Source organism: Euprymna scolopes, chromosome 21 (assembly GCF_053919585.1).
Source record: "Euprymna scolopes isolate OS-2025 chromosome 21, ASM5391958v1, whole genome shotgun sequence".
NCBI lineage: Eukaryota > Metazoa > Mollusca > Cephalopoda > Sepiida > Sepiolidae > Euprymna > Euprymna scolopes.
This window is the reverse complement of record NC_136502.1, coordinates 29957446-29977957: the sequence shown is the minus strand read 5'-3', so window position 1 is coordinate 29977957 and position 20512 is coordinate 29957446. Positions and strand designations below refer to the sequence as shown.

At 34.1% G+C, this 20512-nt stretch overlaps 1 protein-coding gene and 1 pseudogene across 1 annotated transcript in view; both read left to right on the top strand.

The window, feature by feature from the left end:
- Positions 1-741: 741 nt before the first annotated feature.
- LOC145242761 (uncharacterized) overlaps positions 742-20512 on the top strand; it is a 111242-nt gene continuing 91471 nt past the window's right edge. Inside the window, exons 1-2 of the mRNA XM_080105900.1 lie at positions 742-3922; positions 5706-8997. Coding sequence (XP_079962026.1) covers positions 7100-8997 — 1898 coding nt within the window. The 5' untranslated portion in view covers positions 742-3922; positions 5706-7099. The remainder of the gene's footprint in view (positions 3923-5705; positions 8998-20512) is intronic.
- Positions 4282-4399, top strand: LOC145243329 (5S ribosomal RNA; annotated as a pseudogene).

Below are 20512 nucleotides of genomic sequence, written 5' to 3'. Positions count from 1 at the left end.
TATTCCTATTTACAAACAGTTATCTCCCCCTTTTCCTTTTTGCTGTGACTTAAAGTGTGGGGGACTTGCATCTACCACATTCTTTCGTCCAGAAACACTTAGTCCTGATGGCAAAACAGGGTCAAGACAACCAAACATGATACTAGAGGCAGGAGTTGTCTTCAACATATACGGCGGCTAGCATTCCCAAAATGGTCACCCGTCTGGTACTGGCCAAACTCATCGTTGCTTAACTTCAGGGGTTATGTAGGCAACAAATATATATCGCTTATGAAAAAAGAATTAAACCCTTACAAAGTTGATTCTTCACTTAATCATCAAAACGTACGTTAAAAATACATAGAAATTTACAGGACTAAATAACTTCATTTTTTCCTGTAAAGGCTTCTTTTAAAAACTATCATTAAATTTTGGATTTTTTAATTTCTCCACGCAAAATCTATAGAGTGAGATAAAAGATAGAATTATTTGAAATTCAAGTACTTATGTTTTAATATTTTTGCATATTCTTATAGAAAATCATCCTAAATCTTATTTAGACAAAAAAAAAAAAAAATTGATTCAAAAACCTTAAAAAAAAAATATACAAATGTGTTATCCATCGAGATAAAAATGGTGGTGAATGTTTTTTTTTTTTTTTTTTGTAAAATTTAAAATTCTACTAAAAATAGAAAAGTTTAATATTATTCTGCTTTTCCTATGATAAAATTCAAGCTTTTATCTTTCTGGAAAAAAAGTAGTGCAAGAATAATGGATTTGAATAGATTTTAACTCGGTTTAAAAAAAAACAAACAAGAACTTGGTTTTTCTATCATGTTTTGGCTATACCTACATTAAATTGTTAGGTGAAAGTACAAAATAGTTACAAAACACTCTCCCCATGTTAAGAATAGCTTTCTAAATAATAATGTTACTTAAGTGCAGTACAATAAGTGCATTAGTACCAATAAGAGATAGACTTTCTTTTCTTACCAAATTATGAATCTTGTTAATAGGATTTTTAAACTTAAATTTATTTTATCTTGAGCTTTTCAATTTGAGGATGGCTGCCATTAAAGCAGCTTTATCAGCACGTGCATTGTTTTCATTTTAGGAGAGGTCCCTTTGTGCAACATAAGAGTTAACAAAACCCTCCCTCCTCCCAATATTAAGAATAGCTTTCTAAATTTGAGCAGGATATTAACCTGTAGAAATGCCACATTTTCTTAACCAAATTAGTTCTAGTTTCATAAACAATTTGGTTTGAATAATAATAAGTGAATAACACAAACCCTGCCATAATAATCTATGTTATATTTCTCTTTGTCAATTCCACTTTTTTTTTGAAAACTACTGCACCGATCTGGCAGAAATTTTGCGTGGACCTTTTTATGAGAAGGTGCAGTGAACTAAGTATTATGGTATGTGTTCGGCGCACTTGTGGATTAATAGGAATTAATCATCACAATACCACATTTATTTTACAACATTTTTGGAAACTACTGGACCGATCTGGCTGAAATGGTGTATATACTATGTTATGAGAAGGTGCAGAGAATTAAATATGTTATCCATTTGACACATAGTTAGGGATTTAATGCAAAAATGAGCACAAATTTAACCATATCCTACCATCAAGTTGGCATAAAGCACTCGCACTAAATCAACAGCCTATAACTTTTGCCCTGTTTTAACAGGTTAAAAAGTCTTCTGTTATATCTATTTGTCTGTCCGTTTTCACTGTTTAGCTCGTTTTTAATCGGCTAAAAAGTCTACTTAGGTTATGTTACTACTGTATTGTTTGTTATAAAACTAGAACTAATTTTGATAAGATAATGTTGTTACAATGGTAGTCATGTTAAAGCTTAAAAATTCAAGATAACCTTTATTTCTTAAACTTTTCTTTAATGAATTATTATCAATAATTTATTGATTGATTGATTTTTTGATCATATAAATCACACTCATTTGATAGACGTCATTTGTGTTCACGCACCCATGATACTTAATCCAGTGGTGTGTTAACAACAAATAAACAGGACAACAGGGATGCTGGGAGAGACTGTTGAATACTTGGATTTCATGGGACTAAATCTCAAAGTTACAGAAGCAGTATCCGGTTCAGCCATGAGAATTGACAAATAAATTGTGCAAGAAAACTGTAAGATGATAAACACCCGTCTAGCTAAAACCACTGTCAGTAATTTCCCCCACTCTTTATCTGTGCCTAAATCAAAATGTAGATTCCATGAATATAGCTTTTTTCTGAGAAGTGCACGCCTGTGGAATTCTCTTCCGTTTGCCTATTTCCAACCTGACTACAACTTGGACGTCTTCAAGTCCAACATAAACAAATTCCTGATTAATCGCCCCCTTAAGTAAGACACTTTATCAAATCTCCAATATTAACTATTACTACGATATTATCCCATTGATTATTGTACACGAAATAACCCTTATCCCCGAGTGGCTTATGGGCCTTGATAAGTGGTGATCCCCTTGTAAAAAAAAAAAAAAAAAAAAAAAAATGACGAAGGTTGAGTCTGTAGAACCCTCATCCATTATATATATTTTTTTTGTTATTATTGGAACCCTTTGAAATGAGTAATTTGGTAATTTGTGTTTTTATTTATGGACTGTTATTCTCATCTTCATAGTTATTGTTTCGCCAGGTTTCAGCCAACTCATCTTTTGCCCTTCTTCAGGTGGTTTACCATGACAGGATAGAATGCTGATTCTTGTAACTGTATCCTCAGTAATTACTGCCTTTCATAGTTGTTGTCGTCTCACCACGTTATGGTCAATTAATCCTCTGACCTGCTTTGGGTAGGATTGAAACCACTATCTTCAGACAGTGTTCACCTGGAACTGTAGAGATTCTTTATCCACTGTGCCATTGGCCCCGATAACAGTCCGCAAATAAATAAATAAACCCTCAGGCATTGTTGGAGAAATGTTGGACATTACGGATGAAACAGGCATTGAGGTAATCACAGACTCGACATATTAGATCATAGGAGAAGAGATTATTCTGAAAGGTTTTGAATTTAGAATTGTGAATTATTACAAACGTAAAAAGGAAAACACAAGATAGAGGTAATTACAGAAGCTTAAATTTGATAGATCATCCTAAAAGCGATCAAGAGAATAATTGAACAGCAAATAAGAATAAGGAGGGATGCTACAATGGATGGCGAGACTTGAGGTGGTTCTGAAGTTTTGGTAATTTAGTCATAGCATTGGAGCACATAATGTGATTGTAAATGTTAGGAGTTCAGGAAACAGCTGTAATTACTAACCAGCAGAGCGTTAACGGTGTTAACCGAGGAAAGAGTCTATCAGGTACATTTACGCAATGTGATGATGTGTGGAAGTGAAATTTTGGCCAGTGAAAGTTAAGGACGGGAGTTGCATGGGAGAGAAATAATATAGGAATGATGCTATGAATGTATAACTTGAGTCTTAAAAAGAGTATTAGATCTGATGACCTCAGAGGAAGATTAAATCTGGACAATATATGGAGATGTTGAAAAAAATGGATGAGAGTTCTTGGTTGAGCAGAATGAAATGCAGTTAGGTTCTATGCCTGTACAAAGTACAACTAGTGCTATATTTATCCTGAAGCAAATGCAAGAGAAGTACCTTGGTAAGAAGAAGAACCTTTATTTTGCTAAGAGATATCTTTAGCAGTCATAAATATTTACATTTCTTTTCCTTCTCATGGAGAGCAGCTTTTCGGAGGTGATTTACTTGTATGATGACCAAGCAGCCTCCAAGACGTATTAATTTAACCGGCCCTTGAAGGACTACTTTCCCAGACACAGAATTACAGAGTCAACAGAGTATGCAGAAAGATGTTCTTTCTCCTCCCTTTCACTAATGAACAGCTGAGCATGGCTGAAAGACATGGTTCAAAAAGAAGAAAAAAACGGCAGCCAGACTTGTAATTTTATTATTTTAATTCTTACTCTTTACTCTCTTAACTATTGGCAACCTACTCTGAACTGTGTAGGTTACTATATAAATATATTATTTATAGAAAGGCCTGGTTTTCTTGTGTTAGATGACCCTTGTAGTTACAAAAAATATTATACGAATTGGTCTAACAATCTATGCTACAATTAGCTCCTATATATTCGGCATAGCCATATTAACACACCGGTTCCCTTTAGATCACCGAAGTTAAGCAACATAAAGAATTGGAATTTGTAGTTGTATTGGAATCAGGAATTTAGTATGGAATCGAGAAAAATATTTGAATCGTCCCATCACTTACATATACATATATATATATATATATATATATATGGCGTAATCATGTTGACACACCGGTTCCCGGCAGATCACCAAAGTTAAGCAACATTGAGCCTGGTCAGTACTAAAATGAGTGACCATTTGGGAATTCCAGGTGATGTATGTACTCTCTGCTTATCTCGGCATTGTTTCCAGTCATCCTGGACTTCTCCTTGCAACAGGACTCGAGCAGTGCCGATTCAGGAGAGATGTAGATGGTAAATGTGCAACCCTTTCCTCACAATTACACATGCAACCACCATTCTAGGGCATATCAATTGTCTTTTGAGACTGAACAGAGGCGTTTAAAAGAAATATATGTCCGGTGGGCTTTGTGTAAATTAAGAGCAGACGAGTTGTTGATAAAGGTTATTCAAGCACTGTACAGAAATGCTTAAAGTTGTCTTGGAATTAAAAGCACATTTAGTGAGAGCTTTAGTGTTCAGTGATTTGTACTGAGGTTGTTGTTTTTCATTTATGTCAGAATGGTTATCTCAATGTTTTAGTGCTTGTGAAATAATGACAGATTTACTTGTTAAAGATTTGGGATAATACCATGGAAAGTAAAGGTCTGGGATTTAATGGTGCCAAGGCCAAATTGATGATTGGTGATAATGTTGGAAAGCCCCCCTGAAAGAGTGAAGTTCTGTTCAATTTGTGGAAAGACAGCTAAACTACAATTCAATTTTTGTGGTTCTACAAGCGACGTTCCAAAAGTAATGCCTCCTGTTTTTTCATTTTACTTCCTAACTTTTGCATCACGGAATGAAAGTACATATATTTATTTCAAGATGTAAAAATATACAAATACAAATTTCTTAGAGAGGGGTGGGTTATAAATGTCCCAGAAAGGTAATTTTTCTTTCCCAAGTGGGAAATATCGTACAGCTTTCAGAATGAGATTAGAAAGATTCCCAAATTCAAAAAGATTTTCACTTGAATGAAACAAAAATGACATTGCTCAAAACATTTTCAATATGACGACCAAAATAAGAATAGTAATTTGAATAATTCAAATACATTTTTTTTTTGTTTTATTCAAAGAATTATTATTATATATATTTTAGTTAGAAAATACATAATAAAAACTTTCTTTGATATATATACACTAGTTGGAAACCTAGTGTTGCTCAAAATTGAATGAATAATCCTAAGTCTTTCTGCTTTCACCCCATGGAAGAGTAGATCTAAGTACAATATAAATTGTAATAATTTTCAGTGAAATCATAGTCTCCCTTACCCCTTCGAAATACACTGTTTTATAAAAAATCAATGAGGACCTATATATATTTTTGCTCCCAGCCCTGAACTCGTGTATCTTGTCAAACTTTGGAATCTTTCTTTCAGAATTGAGAATCTGTATGGAATTTTTAACTGAAAACTTTGCACAAAAAATATGATTTCTCACTTCTTCTTTTTTTCTTTATTTCTAGATGATCCCATTATGTATGGATTGCCTCTTCCCAATGCCTTTCTTTTCAACCAGATTTGCCTCAGTTTCTCACCATCATGCCACAGTGGAGACATTATCTATCATCAACAATCGGAAGCAGACTCTATGCACAATCAGGAAGTAACCCTGACAAATATTTAAAAGGTTCAATAACCTTTCTCAGATTAAAAACCTCTCTGACCATATAAAGGGAAACAACCCTGAAAAACTTGCGTGTGTGTGTGTGTGTGTGTGTGTTGATTCTCACAAAACTAGAGACTACTTTATTGCATAATCCTCGAAAGAATTTTCATGTATTTTATGGATACAAAATCATTCCATCTTGTTCAGTGTTTTGCCAATGTTTCTACTATTAGCAAAGGAAACTGTACATTATTACAGATCTAATCAGCCCAACATTTTGAAGGTTTATGACAAGATCTTTTATTGGGAAAGTACTCCTTGAAATCTCTGTACATGTTGATTTCAGGATCTCCTCTGACGACATAGTCAAACTAGTTCATTCTACTTTTCTTGATAACCTTGATTTCATTGAGAAACCCAAAGTTTCTTTAATTTGGGTCATCCTACAGCGACTCAGACGGATTTTGCTGAGATTGATTTTCATATAGTCGTTTTCAAATACAGAAAGCCAGCATTCATCCTCTGATGTGAAACGGTTTCTATTAATTGAGTAATCAGTTGCTCTAGAAAACTTGTCAATGTTGATTTTGTCAGATCTGGAGTCCACAATAACATCCTTTCGTTTTCTGTTTTATAACCTAATATAATACATATAGCGTGTTTCTTTCTTGGTTTATTCCATTATAATGCACAAAATCGAAAGAAAGAATGAGAAATGCAATATGTCATCATTTTTGTTTTTATGTCGCAAGTAAAATTCAGTTATACCATGTGAAAGAGAAAGAGAAATTTTTTTCTACTTTCTTTCATTTTTTTTTCCTCTCGAATTCTTATTGAAGTAAAAAAAAAAAAAAAAAAAAAAGAAGCTTTTCCCAGGTGGATTTTTACAGCCTAACAGTTGCCACAATGAAAGTAGGCAAGAAAATATATAAACTGATTTGGTGAACTCTAGTATTTTAGTAACTGATTTTTTTTTTTTTTTTTGGAACAAACAAATACAATAAAAAAAAAAGATCTTGTAATTTTATTGGAAAGAAAATGGTGGATTTTGGAGACGATAAAACAAAATAATCAACAAAAGAAAAAAAAACATTTACAAATATAAAACAAATAATTTAAAATTTTGAAAATTAAATTTACAAAACTTTTCGCTAAAATTTAAGACATTGCACTTTTTTATTTCTCCAGCCGAATGTTGAAACAGTTTTAAATTAAAAAAAAAAAAAGCACTAAATAGGTCGACCATTAACAATGTATTCAATACAAAATATGTCATTTTCTCCGCCATACACTCCCAATAATGACCATCATAATCATAATCACAATGATATGAAAACGAACATGAAAACAACAACAACAGAAGAACTACCCCCTGTGCAATCATCACAGCCTCCTCCATCCATAAGTCCGCAACCAACTTCTAACCCTTCACAAATATCTATCAGCTGTATTGATAACACGTGTAGCAACGTAAACACTTGCGGCAGTAGCATGAGCAGTTGTGGAAGTAATTGCAGCGGAAGTCCTCGAAATAGTAACCCAGTTGATATCGGTAGAGGAAGTTGTGACATTGGTAATGGAGAAGACTGCAACAGTAGAGGCTGCCATAGCAACTATGGAGAAGGCTGCAGTGGAGGAGGAGACTGTAATAGCAGAAGCAGTATTAGAGGAGGAGGTTGCAGTGAACATGGCTGCAACGAGATAGGCTGCAGTATTAGCGGCTGTAATGATGAAAGCTGCAATGCGAGTTGGAAGCCGTACAATTGTGACATCTGTGATCATCATAGCCCTCCTCCTCCTCCTCCGAGGCCGAATGCTAACCACCACGAAAACTCCTCAGGTGAGCACTTTGGATGCGAGTGTTGTTTTAAGCCGTTTTTGAGTCCGGATAAGCCGAAGGTTCACCATGCCGGCCATCAAGGGGAGCGGAACTTTCATTGCGGGGTGTGCCAAAAGTCGTTCGCACAGAAGGACCACCTGAATAACCACGAGCGCACGCACAGTGGGCATCGTCCATTTAAGTGCGAGGTCTGCTCGAAGGGTTTTGCGCAGAGGGCCCACCTGAAGAACCACATGAGGACCCACACCGGGGAGAGACCGTTCCGCTGCTCGTTTTGTGGAAAGTCATTCAGCCAAAGCGCACACCTGGCCAAGCATGAACGCACACATACAGGGCTGCGTCCTTACGCGTGCTCGTACTGCGGGAAGAATTTTGCCCAGCGTAGTAACCTCGACAATCATGAGCGCATCCACACGGGTCTCAAGCCGTACCAGTGCGGCATCTGTGGGAAAGCATTCTCCCAACGCGACCACCTAAACAACCACGAGCGAATCCACACTGGGGAGAAACCTTACACCTGCCCGACGTGTTCGAAATCGTTTGCCCAACGAGCGCACCTGAACAACCATGAGCGCATCCACACGGGCGAGAAGCCATTCACATGCACCGTCTGCCAGAAGTCGTTCTCGCAGCGGGCCAACCTCAAGAAGCACCAGCGCACGCACACGGCCGATGACCACAACAAGGCAATGGCCGCTGCAGCTGCCGATGCCGCTACAGGGTCGTCGTCACCGCCGACAGCGGACACCCCTGCGGGAGGGGCCGGCTGCATTACCCCAACACAGTGTCCAGACACGACTGTTGATACCGATATTACTACTGCTGCTGCTACTATTGCTGCTAATACCATAGCAACTGGGCAACCAATTTCCTCACCACCACTCCCCACCCAACAACAGCCATCTCAGTCTCCCACCGTTCTAGCCGCCTCTCCGGACCAGTTAATGATGAACCCTACTTCTTCCTGCTGCTCTTCACCCTATTCTACCCACCATCCGCACCAGGATCCCCACCATCCTGTTACTATGGTGACGGATAGGTTGAACAATAACTACGCCTGGGCAAGAGGCTTTACAATGGCCAGCTGGGGTGACGGTCCAGCAGTTGCAAATGTTCCCCCTGGCAGCGTGTTTCCTTGTAACGGGGGCATTGTCAGCATCCATGGCCGAGGCGTGGGTATTGTTTGCGATGGAGGAGAGAACAGTGGAGGCGGGAATAGTAATGGGTTGCACAACAAACCGATGATGGACATGGAGTCACTGAAGACACATTTGCACCACAAAGGAAAGCCAGAAGGGTCAGGAATATAGCACGGTCGCAATTATCCATACCCTTAATACTATCTTATTGTGGTGTGTTCAAAACACTTTATGGTAATATTTTCGGTGAATATGGCATCTTCAAAAGGGTTGTAATATATCGAACAACACATGAGATTCTAAAATTAGAACAATGTTGTTGTTCTACTTGAAAATTAACAAGTACTTAACAAAAAAAAAATAAGGACCAAGTGGAGATCCAGCACCCCAATTATATGAGCATCTGAAAGGAACAGGTTTAGCATGACATTGTATTTGACACCACTAAAATCTTTACGCCAATCCAAATATAAACAAAACACATATTTTTCAAATATGGTTGCTCTCAGAATGACATTTTTTATCCATTTGAAATTACCAAAACAATGTGTATGTTCTTTTTACGAAAAATATATTTGTATTCTTACAAAGTTGATTTAATCAAAATTATGTTGACACAAAACTATTATGTCTATTAGTATATATGATCTATCGTACAAAAAAAAAAAGATAAATTTTTATTATCTAACCTAGCATAGTTTACCCCCCACCCCCCCAAAAAAAATTCAAAATCTACACTTTTTTGCTATTATGTTTCAACAGCCTTAAAAAAATATCCACAGAGAAGGATTAAAAAAAAAATTGGAGATTTTACAGTGGAGGATCAGTTTCTTATATAAATTTAACATAAATTGAGAACCCACTTTATGGTCAGGTAGTGGTCAAAAGAAACATGTAATCAATCGGAGTGCATCCAAAACACTTTACGGTAATACTTTTGTCAATATGGCATCTTTAAAAGGGCTGTATTATATATAAATGAGGTTCCGCAATTAGAACAGTGATTTTGTCTCACTTGGAAATTAACAAGTACTAAACATAATAATAATAAGGACCTAGTGTAGATGCAGCACCTCAATTATATAAGTTTTTGAAAGGAACAGTTTTAGCATGACACTGTATTTGACACCACTAAAACTCTATGCCAATACAAATATAAACGAAACATATTTTTCAAATATGCTTGCTCTCGGTATGGCGTTATTCTATCCATTTGAAATTACCAAAACAACTTATATATTCGTATCATCTGTATTATTTGAACTACTGTTCTCATCTTGAGTGTTCTTTTCACAATGTTGCAATCGATGTAGCCTCTGACCTTCTTCAGATGGATCTTACCAAACTCAAGAATCTGCACAGAATTTCGCAAAGACTTGTGAATAAAGTACTCAGTTATAAAAAGTTCCACTCTTCTGAAGGTTGAAGGTTTAATCTTCAGTGTAGGCAACACTCAAAATACAATTGTAAATTACTTAGGACTGCTACCCAGTCATGGCTGACAGAACGAGAGCATGTTACCCTCAGTGGATTAAATAAAGCGTTCCATTCGAAATAACGTACAGATTCCCAAGTTCGGTAGAAAGATTCCCCAAGCTTGACAAGATACACCTAAAGAAGATTGGGGGTTAGATCAGCCGCCACGTTGTATAAATAACACTCAAGATGAGAACAGTAGTCTAAAGAATCCAAATAATGTGAATGCTAATCCTCATCTTAAAAATTCAGAAACATAATTTACATATTCTTTTTGCAAAAAATATTTGCATGCATTCTTCTTGCAAAGGAGAATGCATGTAAATAGTTGATTTCATCAAAATCATAATTATGTTGACACAAAGTTATTACCTCTACTAGTATATATATACAAAAAAAATTATGCTTCCCCAGTGTTTGCACTACTGACTATTCATATATCACTAACATATTCATATTGGATCGTAGAATTATATCAATAATTTAATTTTCTATCTATAAATTATTATGTACTCATTAAAAGTTCTTACATAGGCTATCATGACAAATACCGATGGTGTGCCCTGGAGTCTGAGTGATATCAAGTCTCCCCAGATTTCCAATACTGTTTACCTTTTTCGATAATCTTTGCAAATGACTTTGCGTTATTGCAACAGCTGCTTACCACTGATTTCTAACTGGCAACAACCATTATTCTATGCTGGAATTTTGGTCACAATAAGACTCCCCCCCCCTTCCCCAAGGCCTCAGTATTCTTTGCACTCATCCAGTGGAGGTCTGGTTAGTGCTTCTACTCTTCGGTCCTTCCATCCCCCTTGATCCTTTATATCTATTTTGCATGGTATTATCCAAAGCTTATGATTTTTTTTATTATCATTATTATTTCTGATGACTTAAGGAAAAGAAAAACACTCATGGTTTACTTTTTTTTATTCTAGATTCGATTATTTCTTAAAATTCATTTCAGATGATAAGGAAGTGGATGGAAGATTAAGTTTGAGGTGGTTGTCTGACTTGCTATTTGTTTTTTTACTTCCATTTGGCCACCTCAATGCTTTCATTTAGGGAGGGACAGGGAACTAGAAAAAGGCATGTGTTTTACTCGCTAACTTTCACATATTGGGATGGAAGTACATATATTTATTTAAACATGTAAATATACAAATAAAGACACATTGGCCTTTATTATAGCGTGGAATGTTATGTCTTAGAATAGTTGGTAATATTTCCCAAGTTTGAAATTTTATATGGCTTTCAGAATTCGATTAAAAAGTTTAAAAGTTCAGCCACCTAAATTGTCTGTAATCCACATAGGTATTTGTTTATAGTGGTGACGGCTTTGTGTAGGACCACCCATACTTTTTGGAACCACTGCTAATCTCAGTCAGTGCAATTAATTGCCATGTACTGAGCAGACAGTAGACCTCAGGCTTTATACCAGTTTTCTTCTCCTAAATGCATTTCTTAACAAAGACTAGTGGTGGATTTCTCCAAGTGTTTTTTAACATGCCCCAAGATACTAACTTGGAAATTTCTACACAAAATGCACAGTGCCTAGTATTCCCAAATAGTCACCCATCTGGTACTGACCAGGCTCATCATTGTTTAACTTTGGTGATCTCACGAGAACCAGTGTGTCAATATGATTATGTCATATTTGTTGAGGGATGTCAAGGTTATCTTTTATCTATTGTCTTCTTCAGCATTTTCTAGGAATCTGTGATGGAAGAACTGGAATTAATCAAAGCAATGAACTCTTTATTTATATTTGTTACACTGACAGCGCCACACATATTGCCGCTGTACTTCTGAACTTGAAGCCTATTGGAGGTGAAAATGAATCCAGCCAAATTCAAAATCATTTTCTCCTCCAGCAATATTTCAAAAGACAATGGTTGAAAAAAAGATTTTGTGTTTTTTATCTCTAGTTCCAGGATTTTCACCTGGCATTAATATTAAGAACAGAAATACCAAATTTTGCATTTAGACAACTAAACGGAAAAATATGTAACAGGAGGCTATGAAGAAGTTAAAACTTCACAATTACATCGATAGTTTGTATTGCTACATATATGCAGATGAACACTGGTACATCATGAGACAGCTTAATGTCTTTGGAACAAAATATTTCATATTAAGAACTATTCTTGCAGTAACTATTATTAATAATAATAATAGTAATTTTTTTAATAATAATAATAATAATAATTAAAAAGTTTTTTTTCGGTCTTATTTTAATTAAAAATTATCGAAATTATTTTTTTAAAGAATTATTGAAAACACATCTAAAAATTTTAATTAAGAATTATTGAAATTAGTTTTTTTTGTCGTTTTTTTTTTTTTAATTATTAGGAACACTTTTTGTACTTTTTTTTTAAGAATTATTGAAAACACCTTTAAAAAAATTTTAATTAAGAATTATTTAAATAGAAATACCAAAGAACAAGAAAAATGAAAGGACTGATTTGCCTTGTCGCCGTTTCTAGTAGCAGACACACCTGAAGTATGTTAGCTGATTATAATCGGAATCATATTATAGATTTCATTGAAAACAGTTATCAAAGAGATGGGCTGACCAGATATGGGTTGATAATGGTATGCCGTTCCAAGACCAAGTGGCATAACTTTGTCCTCAAACAAGTGGTGAAGCTCTCTGGCATATACGCATAAGTCAACTGAAATATTTTGTAATAAGTAATTGTAAACTGCACATTTTGATGAAAAAAATATTCTGTTTTGTTAGTTTGAAACGGCACGACATGTTTGAGTGGCGGCAGATACAATGTTATGCTAAATGTATCCCTTTTATGTTTGGGAATTTTTTCCAAGAATCTGTGGTGCAATGGATAAAAATGCTGTTTAATAATCAGCTATGACAGTCTTCTGGAGGTTGAAAGTTCAATCCTATTATGGGTTATACTATGAATACAATTGTGAATTACTTTAGACTTCTGCTTGGTCATGGCTGATGGAACGAGAACAAGTTACTACTGTGGATTAAATAAAGGATTTTGTTTGAAATTCCATACAGATGCTAGAGTTTGACATAAAGATTCTGGAGTTTGGCAAGATACACCTGATGAAGGTCAGAGGTTACATCGGACAAAATGTGAGAATAACATCTATGATGAAAACAGTCGAATGAATAATCAAAATAATTCACATCCTTTTCAATTGAGTTGCTAAAAATACCCTCGGTTCTGATGTATATATAAAAAAAAAAGGATATTTTGCTGATATGTTTACAGTTCATGTTATTTTAGTGAAAAAAATTAATTTTTTTTATATTTCAATAAAAATTTGTATGCAAAACATGTTTTAAGACAAAGCTACAATTAATTTTATATTTAACCCTTCCAGGTCAGGTGTCAAATTAAAATATTAGCACACTCTGGCTTTGTCTTTAAAAATGTGTAAGCATTTTTTGGTAAGGGTACCTCAGGCAATTAGCAATAAACTAACACCTTCTTAAAGAGAAGGTAGAACCTGTATGGATGGATCTCCCAAGACTGAATAGGACAACACCTCAAGCTGATGGCAATAATGTCAATGTCGGAGTGATTGTTGAGGATCCCTGAGTGGTATAAGCAAATTTACTCATACAATATCCCTTGTTTTCGCCATTAAAAAAGTACATACAATCAATAATACGATATACCTCAGTAGAATGTCGTGTGTGAAAAAAAAAAAAAGATTTATTGCAAAGCTACAAACTAATGAAAGAATGAACATGCATATCAGAAAATTAATATTTACAGATTTTCCAATGTGAAATTATTTGGGGGCTCTCGAATGAAATATTTAACTGAATTTGATGTGTATATCGATATTGTAAGAATAATAGTGTATATGTTCTGTGCAATGTTTGTTTTCTTTTCTTTTTTTCTTTTTTTTTTTTGTCTTTTAAATTGTGAAAAAAAAAAAAAAATCTTTTTTGGGGTCTTCGAATCATTTGACCATACAACAGTTTTTCTCATTTCTTGACACGGTCTGTTGCATTGTTACTAACATTTTTGAAATCTTTTAAGCTGCACAGGTTACGTTGTAGACGGACAGCAAGGCAGTGTTGCATAATATGGTTCTCTTCTCCACATTCGCAAAAGCGAATGTGGAGATTGATTGAGTCAGTTTTTTTTTTTTTTTTACAAGGAAATCACCACTTATCAAGGCCCAGAGGCCACACGAGGATACAGGTTAAAGAGTGTACAGTGGTCAAAAGGATGTTATCATAGTAATAGTTAGTAGTGTAAATTTGGTAAATTGGATTACTTAAGGGGAACGGCTCATCAAGAATTTGTTTATGTTGGACTTGAAGACAGTCATATTGTAGTCAGCCGGAAAGGAGGTAAACGGAAGAGAGTTCTATGGGTGTGCAATTCTAAGAAAAAAGCTTTGTTCATGGAATCTACGTTTAGGTTTAGGCACAGATAAATAGTGAGGGAAATTATTGATAGTGGTTTCAGCCAAACGAGTATTTTGTGATTCTGTCTGGCCATAACAGCTTCTGATTGTCCCATCGTACTCAAACGGTAAAATATTCTTCACTAAACTTATGGTGCTTCAGAAGAAAGAGGAGATTCCCATGTCAAAAGAAGAAGGGTAATTCTCTAGCTTTCTGGTCTATAGTCATACTCCTTATTTACTTGCCTCCTCAAGTTAGGCACAATGCCAGTAAAATCCAGCTCCACAAAAAATGAGCACTCAGAATTGGAAAAAAAAAATTGCTTGAGTCTTGATTTCTCTTTAACAGACTGGAGATAGAGCAATTCTACACTTCAACCTTAGCCAAAAAACTAAGATAGGTGTAGTCTTGTTTCTTCCAGAGATGTTAAGAGCCTGAACATGTTTGGGGAAACGTCTTGACTTCAGTCATCAGAGTGTTAAAGTGTGATCCCCAAAGAGGCATGATAAACAAATGATATTACTTAGTTTGGTTATCAAACAGATCTGATCACAGAGTACAGCGTTAGTGCCTGCAATTTACAGAACAAACACAGCTATAAAAAAGCTAAATGTATTTTCTTATTAACATGGCAATTCCTGCAGCTGAATCAATTAGTATCAATGGGTTTTTTTTTTTAAGGAATAGAAAGATAATTATACCTCCCACCTTTTTTTTTTTTTTAATTTTTTTTTATCCCAAATAAGGTATATTACCACTTGGACATAATGGGCTACTATTCGGAATTATGTTTAACAGGAGATTGTGCAAGGGAAAAAAAATTATTAGAGGATTTTCAGGCATTTAGGGACCTAATCGGTGAAGGGGTGGGATTTTGCTACTTGTCGGAACAGAGGTTGGAACTTGATCAATAGTGTGAACCCTATTAGATTCTTTTATGGACTCTAAGAGGGAGAGACTACTAGTAGATGCACCAGCCCAGATGTGGTGACCCTACTCCATGCATGGGTGAATTCTGGCTTTATAAAGATATAGGATACTCTCTGATGTGAGTAATTTTCTAGTATGATAGAGGGAGCCCACCTTTGCAGCAGCCTTGTATTTGTTCTAATTTCATTAACATTTGTATTTTTTAGAAATATCTATAGTTAGTCATAACGATTGGAGTATTGAAACATTATACTCACTGTTTGATATTTATTGGCAACACTGATGTCTTGGTTTTAAATATACTATAAAAATCTAGATTGGAAGGATATAAGCAGTTTCATCTATTACAAAAATTTATTGGTAAGCAATTCTTCTAACCAACATAAATTTTTATATCTAGTATAAATGAATGCTCTAAAATAATTTAGCTGAAATATTGAATTTACAAAGAATTGTAAATTATAGAAACTTTTAAAAAGAGATGATATTCTCAGAATGTTAAAACCTCTAATATCCCGGTTATATCAAACAGTAAGTTTTTACTGATTTGTATTGTGATTATCTTGAAAAATAAATGGATATACGAAGTTAAATAAAATGAAAAATAAATGGATATACGAAGTTAAATAAAATAACAAAACAAATATGACCTTTTTTTCGTTTGTCCATTTTTGTTCATACGTCATGCCAATACAACAGCCGGTATACTTCTTATACTCCCTCATATCTATTTATCAGCAATGCTTCAAGCAAACTACCTTTATCTATTAAAGAAACTAAATTTGGATGTCAATGGGTTAAAGATTTTCACAAGAAACAAAAATCAGAAAAAAACAAAAAACATTAATGATTCCAGTGATCATCGTAGCACTAGGTTAAATAAATATATTCCACATTCTAAGAAAATATAGAAAATTCTTTTTAAAAGCAAAACTCACATCACACAAAGGATTTTGTGAAATCTGTGCATGTCATTTGATGTCATTCTCCAATCAACTGTTTCTAAATTTCATTTTGTGCGATCTTAACTTATCACTTGCTCTTAAGTTTTTTTTGGTCGGCCAACCTTCCTGTGATTTTAGACATCCATGTTTCTGAAATGGTTATATATATATATTATTCCAATATATTATTGCTCCAGTCAAGGAAGACTCCTTTTTTTTTGACCGATGACAGAACAGATACTACACTTTTATTATTGGTATTATTATTATTATTAAATGTATCCATTTTTTTTCTTGTGTTTTAATTATAAATCACCCTGATGTCTTCGACTATCTTTTGAACTGTGGAGTTGCTCATAAGAGAAGACAGTTGCATCATGGGAGTCATTCATTTTGTTATTAAATTGAAACTATATATATATATATTAGCGAGGGTGCCTGGGTGTTTTGTCGGTGTAGAAGAAAAATAAAAAGTTTGGGTATGAAGGTAAGCTTGAACCCAAAGCCTTGACGCGAAGGTGGAAAAGAAAGGGAAAAAATCTGACATATTACCCGCTCGGCCACGATGGGAGAGGAAGTGAAAACTGTTTTAATTTAACGATTAAAAAGTTTAATGACAGGTGTGAGAATTTAATGAGGTCAAACATCACGCGGCTTAACTTTGGCGCTGCAAGCCAGTTTCTGCGTGTTTGTTTGTTGCCCCCACCAAGATATTGGGGAAAACAGCTCCCCTAAAAAGGGAGTGTGCAAATGAATAGAAATTGTCTGATATGATGGGGGGGGGGGTCCCCAGCATTGATCAAACCTTATTGCTTAAAGGCCGAGAACACAAATTCGTTTTCACAGTTTTGCTTTTTTATACAGAAAAAGCCAAAGAAACACGCGTAGACCAAAATATATCACAAAAATAGCATGTAAAAGTCGCCCAAATTAAAGATACACATGACCTCATTTCGTAAATCGGAGATATAATCTACATAGCATATAAAATGTTCTAAGAAACAGTGCTCCCATCCAAGCCCCCCCCCTCCAGAAAGCCTTTGCTGGACATACACAAAAAATGCACGCACACACACTAACATTTTGCCTTTTATATATATATCGATATATATATACACAAATAGTCTTTTTTTTTTTTTTTTTTTTAAATATTTAGGAAATTTCCAGCAAACCCAGAAATAAAATATTTTCAAAAATAATGAATGCCTCCCATGATGCAACTTCCCTTATGACCAATCCTACAGGTCAAAAGATGGCTGGAGACATCAGGGTGGTTTATAATTAAAACATTTTTAAAAAATCAGCAATGTTTTACCTCGGTTCCCTCCTCTCAGCTTGTAAACTAAAGTACCTTGTTGATCTGAACTTCTGTAATATATATTGTGTGTGTGTGCAAAATTTTTCAATAGTAGAAACCCAGTTGGAAATGAGTCTACAGCAGAGTGTTACATAATGATTTTCTCTAGGGGTGATATATTCTATTAAGTATAAATATCGGCCCATTTGGCATTACAAAAGTGTTCTCGAATAGGTTGGGAGAACAGGGTTCAATCTTCGTCAAAAAAAAAAAAAAAATTGTACTTGATGTCCCCTTACTAAAGGTGGAGATTAAAGGATAAGTGGTGTAATCCTCTCCCCTACATCTCAGTGTACTAGCCAATAAAAAGTGAGTGTACAGGTCATCCTTGATTATGGTCATTTTATAACTTCATCTGAGCTGGCTGCTGCTGATTCTTCTTTTCATTATACATTAAAGTGGTTTCACGAAGAACGAACATTTTATGCAAGTTGCCAACAGTTAAAAATTGACATCTGGAAATGGAAGCGACAAAACGAGTATCAGTTAGACTGGTGTGAGCTAGGGGAGAGAATTTGTTCAGCAGCAAAACATAACGCACATCTTAAAATGTAACGTTCAAAAATAGCCAGTATCAGATTGTTGCTCTCTCTCTACCTTAATAATGTACCTGAGATAATAAAAAAAATAAACAGCATCTATTTGGATTACAAATGTCTTTATGTTAATTATTGGCAATTAATAATGTTCCGACCAGAGAGACAACCCTGAAGTCCTCATCACTGATCCTGCTCATAGCAGAACCAGCCAAACAAGTTTTATCTCTTCATTTTGTGAAACCGTCTTCATCATCATCGTTATTGTCCTAATGAAGCATATTCAAAACAAACCGACAATGAATTATATCCAGAATTATATAACTTAATAAAAAGCAGTGAGATATCTTAATTTCTATATTAATAAAATTATGAGACAACTTCATGTGTGTTTGTATTTCTTGTGTTAATGTAACTTAGATAATTACGTATTCAATCATTTTTGTTTATATTCACTATTAAACCTAATGTTTACCAAAATCAAAACTGCAATAGTGTAAACTAAGTGTGTACGTGCAAAATAAATGGCTGATCCCTAAAATCTAAACATTTTGACCTCTCTCTTCACATAAAATTTCATCAAAATTCAGGAAATCCACCCATTTTAATGAAATTTTCAGCATTTACTAACGATCACAGAATATAATGAACATTTTATTATTTTTAATCTTAGTGAAAAATGTATTATTTTGTGTAAACAAAAAACACCTTCACTAAAGTTATAGTTTTAAATTCTGAAAAAGACGAATGAATTTATTTTTTCATATTTATGAAAATAAAACATCCTAGATATAAACAGTTAAAAAATATACATTTCAGGAACATTATGGAAATAGTCCCGAAAGTCTGTTAATGAAATCAATATAACTAAAAAAAAAAAAAAAATTAATTTCTCAATCTAATGATATTATCATTGAATTAAGCATTATTTATTCAATATTTTCACCAAAAAATAATATAATTGCAAAAAATATCTCCTGTAGTTTTAATAATCAGTTCCTGGGGAAATGTTAAATGTAATATTTCTCTTGTACTTTTATGATCTTGAAAACATTAAAAATAAAATGAAAAGGTTGAGATAGCGAGTAACTAATAAAACAATGATTTAAAAAAATGATTTTACCTAACAACTAATTTGAAGATGTATGGGTGGACAGAATGGCAAAAAAAAAAAATAAAAAGTAAGTTTATAACTTTCATTAGTAAATCATTTTCTTTCGAATTTGAATTCTATTTAATAATTAAGAAAGAATTGTTTTAGCTTATTTTTTTAATCTTTACTCTTATCATTTTTTTGTTTTTTGTTTATTGATATTCATATTAAAAACCCTTTTTTTCTATTTATTTAAAAAGAAAATACAACTTTTTATATATGGGTCATGCAATTGCATTCACTAGCAAAAGATCTAGCTAATTTTCATATTCTTTTAAACATTCATTTTAATTAATTCCCTATTATTTTTTTTAGGTTTTTTTGGGGGGGCTTTCTTATGGGATAATCATCTTTAGTTAATTATTACGTGTAATTATATTAATGCAGATATTCTACAAGATTTATATTTGCGTAAAATTGTTATAGTAAGCACAAAACTCTTTCCATATATATTTATGTATACATATATATTTTTCTTTAAAAAATTTTGCCTACAAATCTAGAGTTTTCGGTCTACAGACATGAAACTTCATATTTAGGGTATTTGAATCCATGCAAAGCTTTAGATTTGGGTTTTAGCCTGAGAAAATCGGTACAAAAGTGAAAATTTTTTTAAAAAATTGAAATTTGCCAGGTGAAGGTCGAACTCCGGCATTACGAATATGCATACACAGCATAATTGATATTGGTTCATGTTTTATTTTTAGCCTTGCAGCAAACATGTCTTCATAGCTCAGTCATTAACGACAAAGGGGAAAAAAATCATAAGCTAAACGTTTTGGTTTCGATCTTTGGTGGTGGCGCACAAGTCATTTTTTTTTTTTTTTTAACTTTGCAAATTATTACTATATTTTGGAACCAATATAATATAATAATAGATACGAATT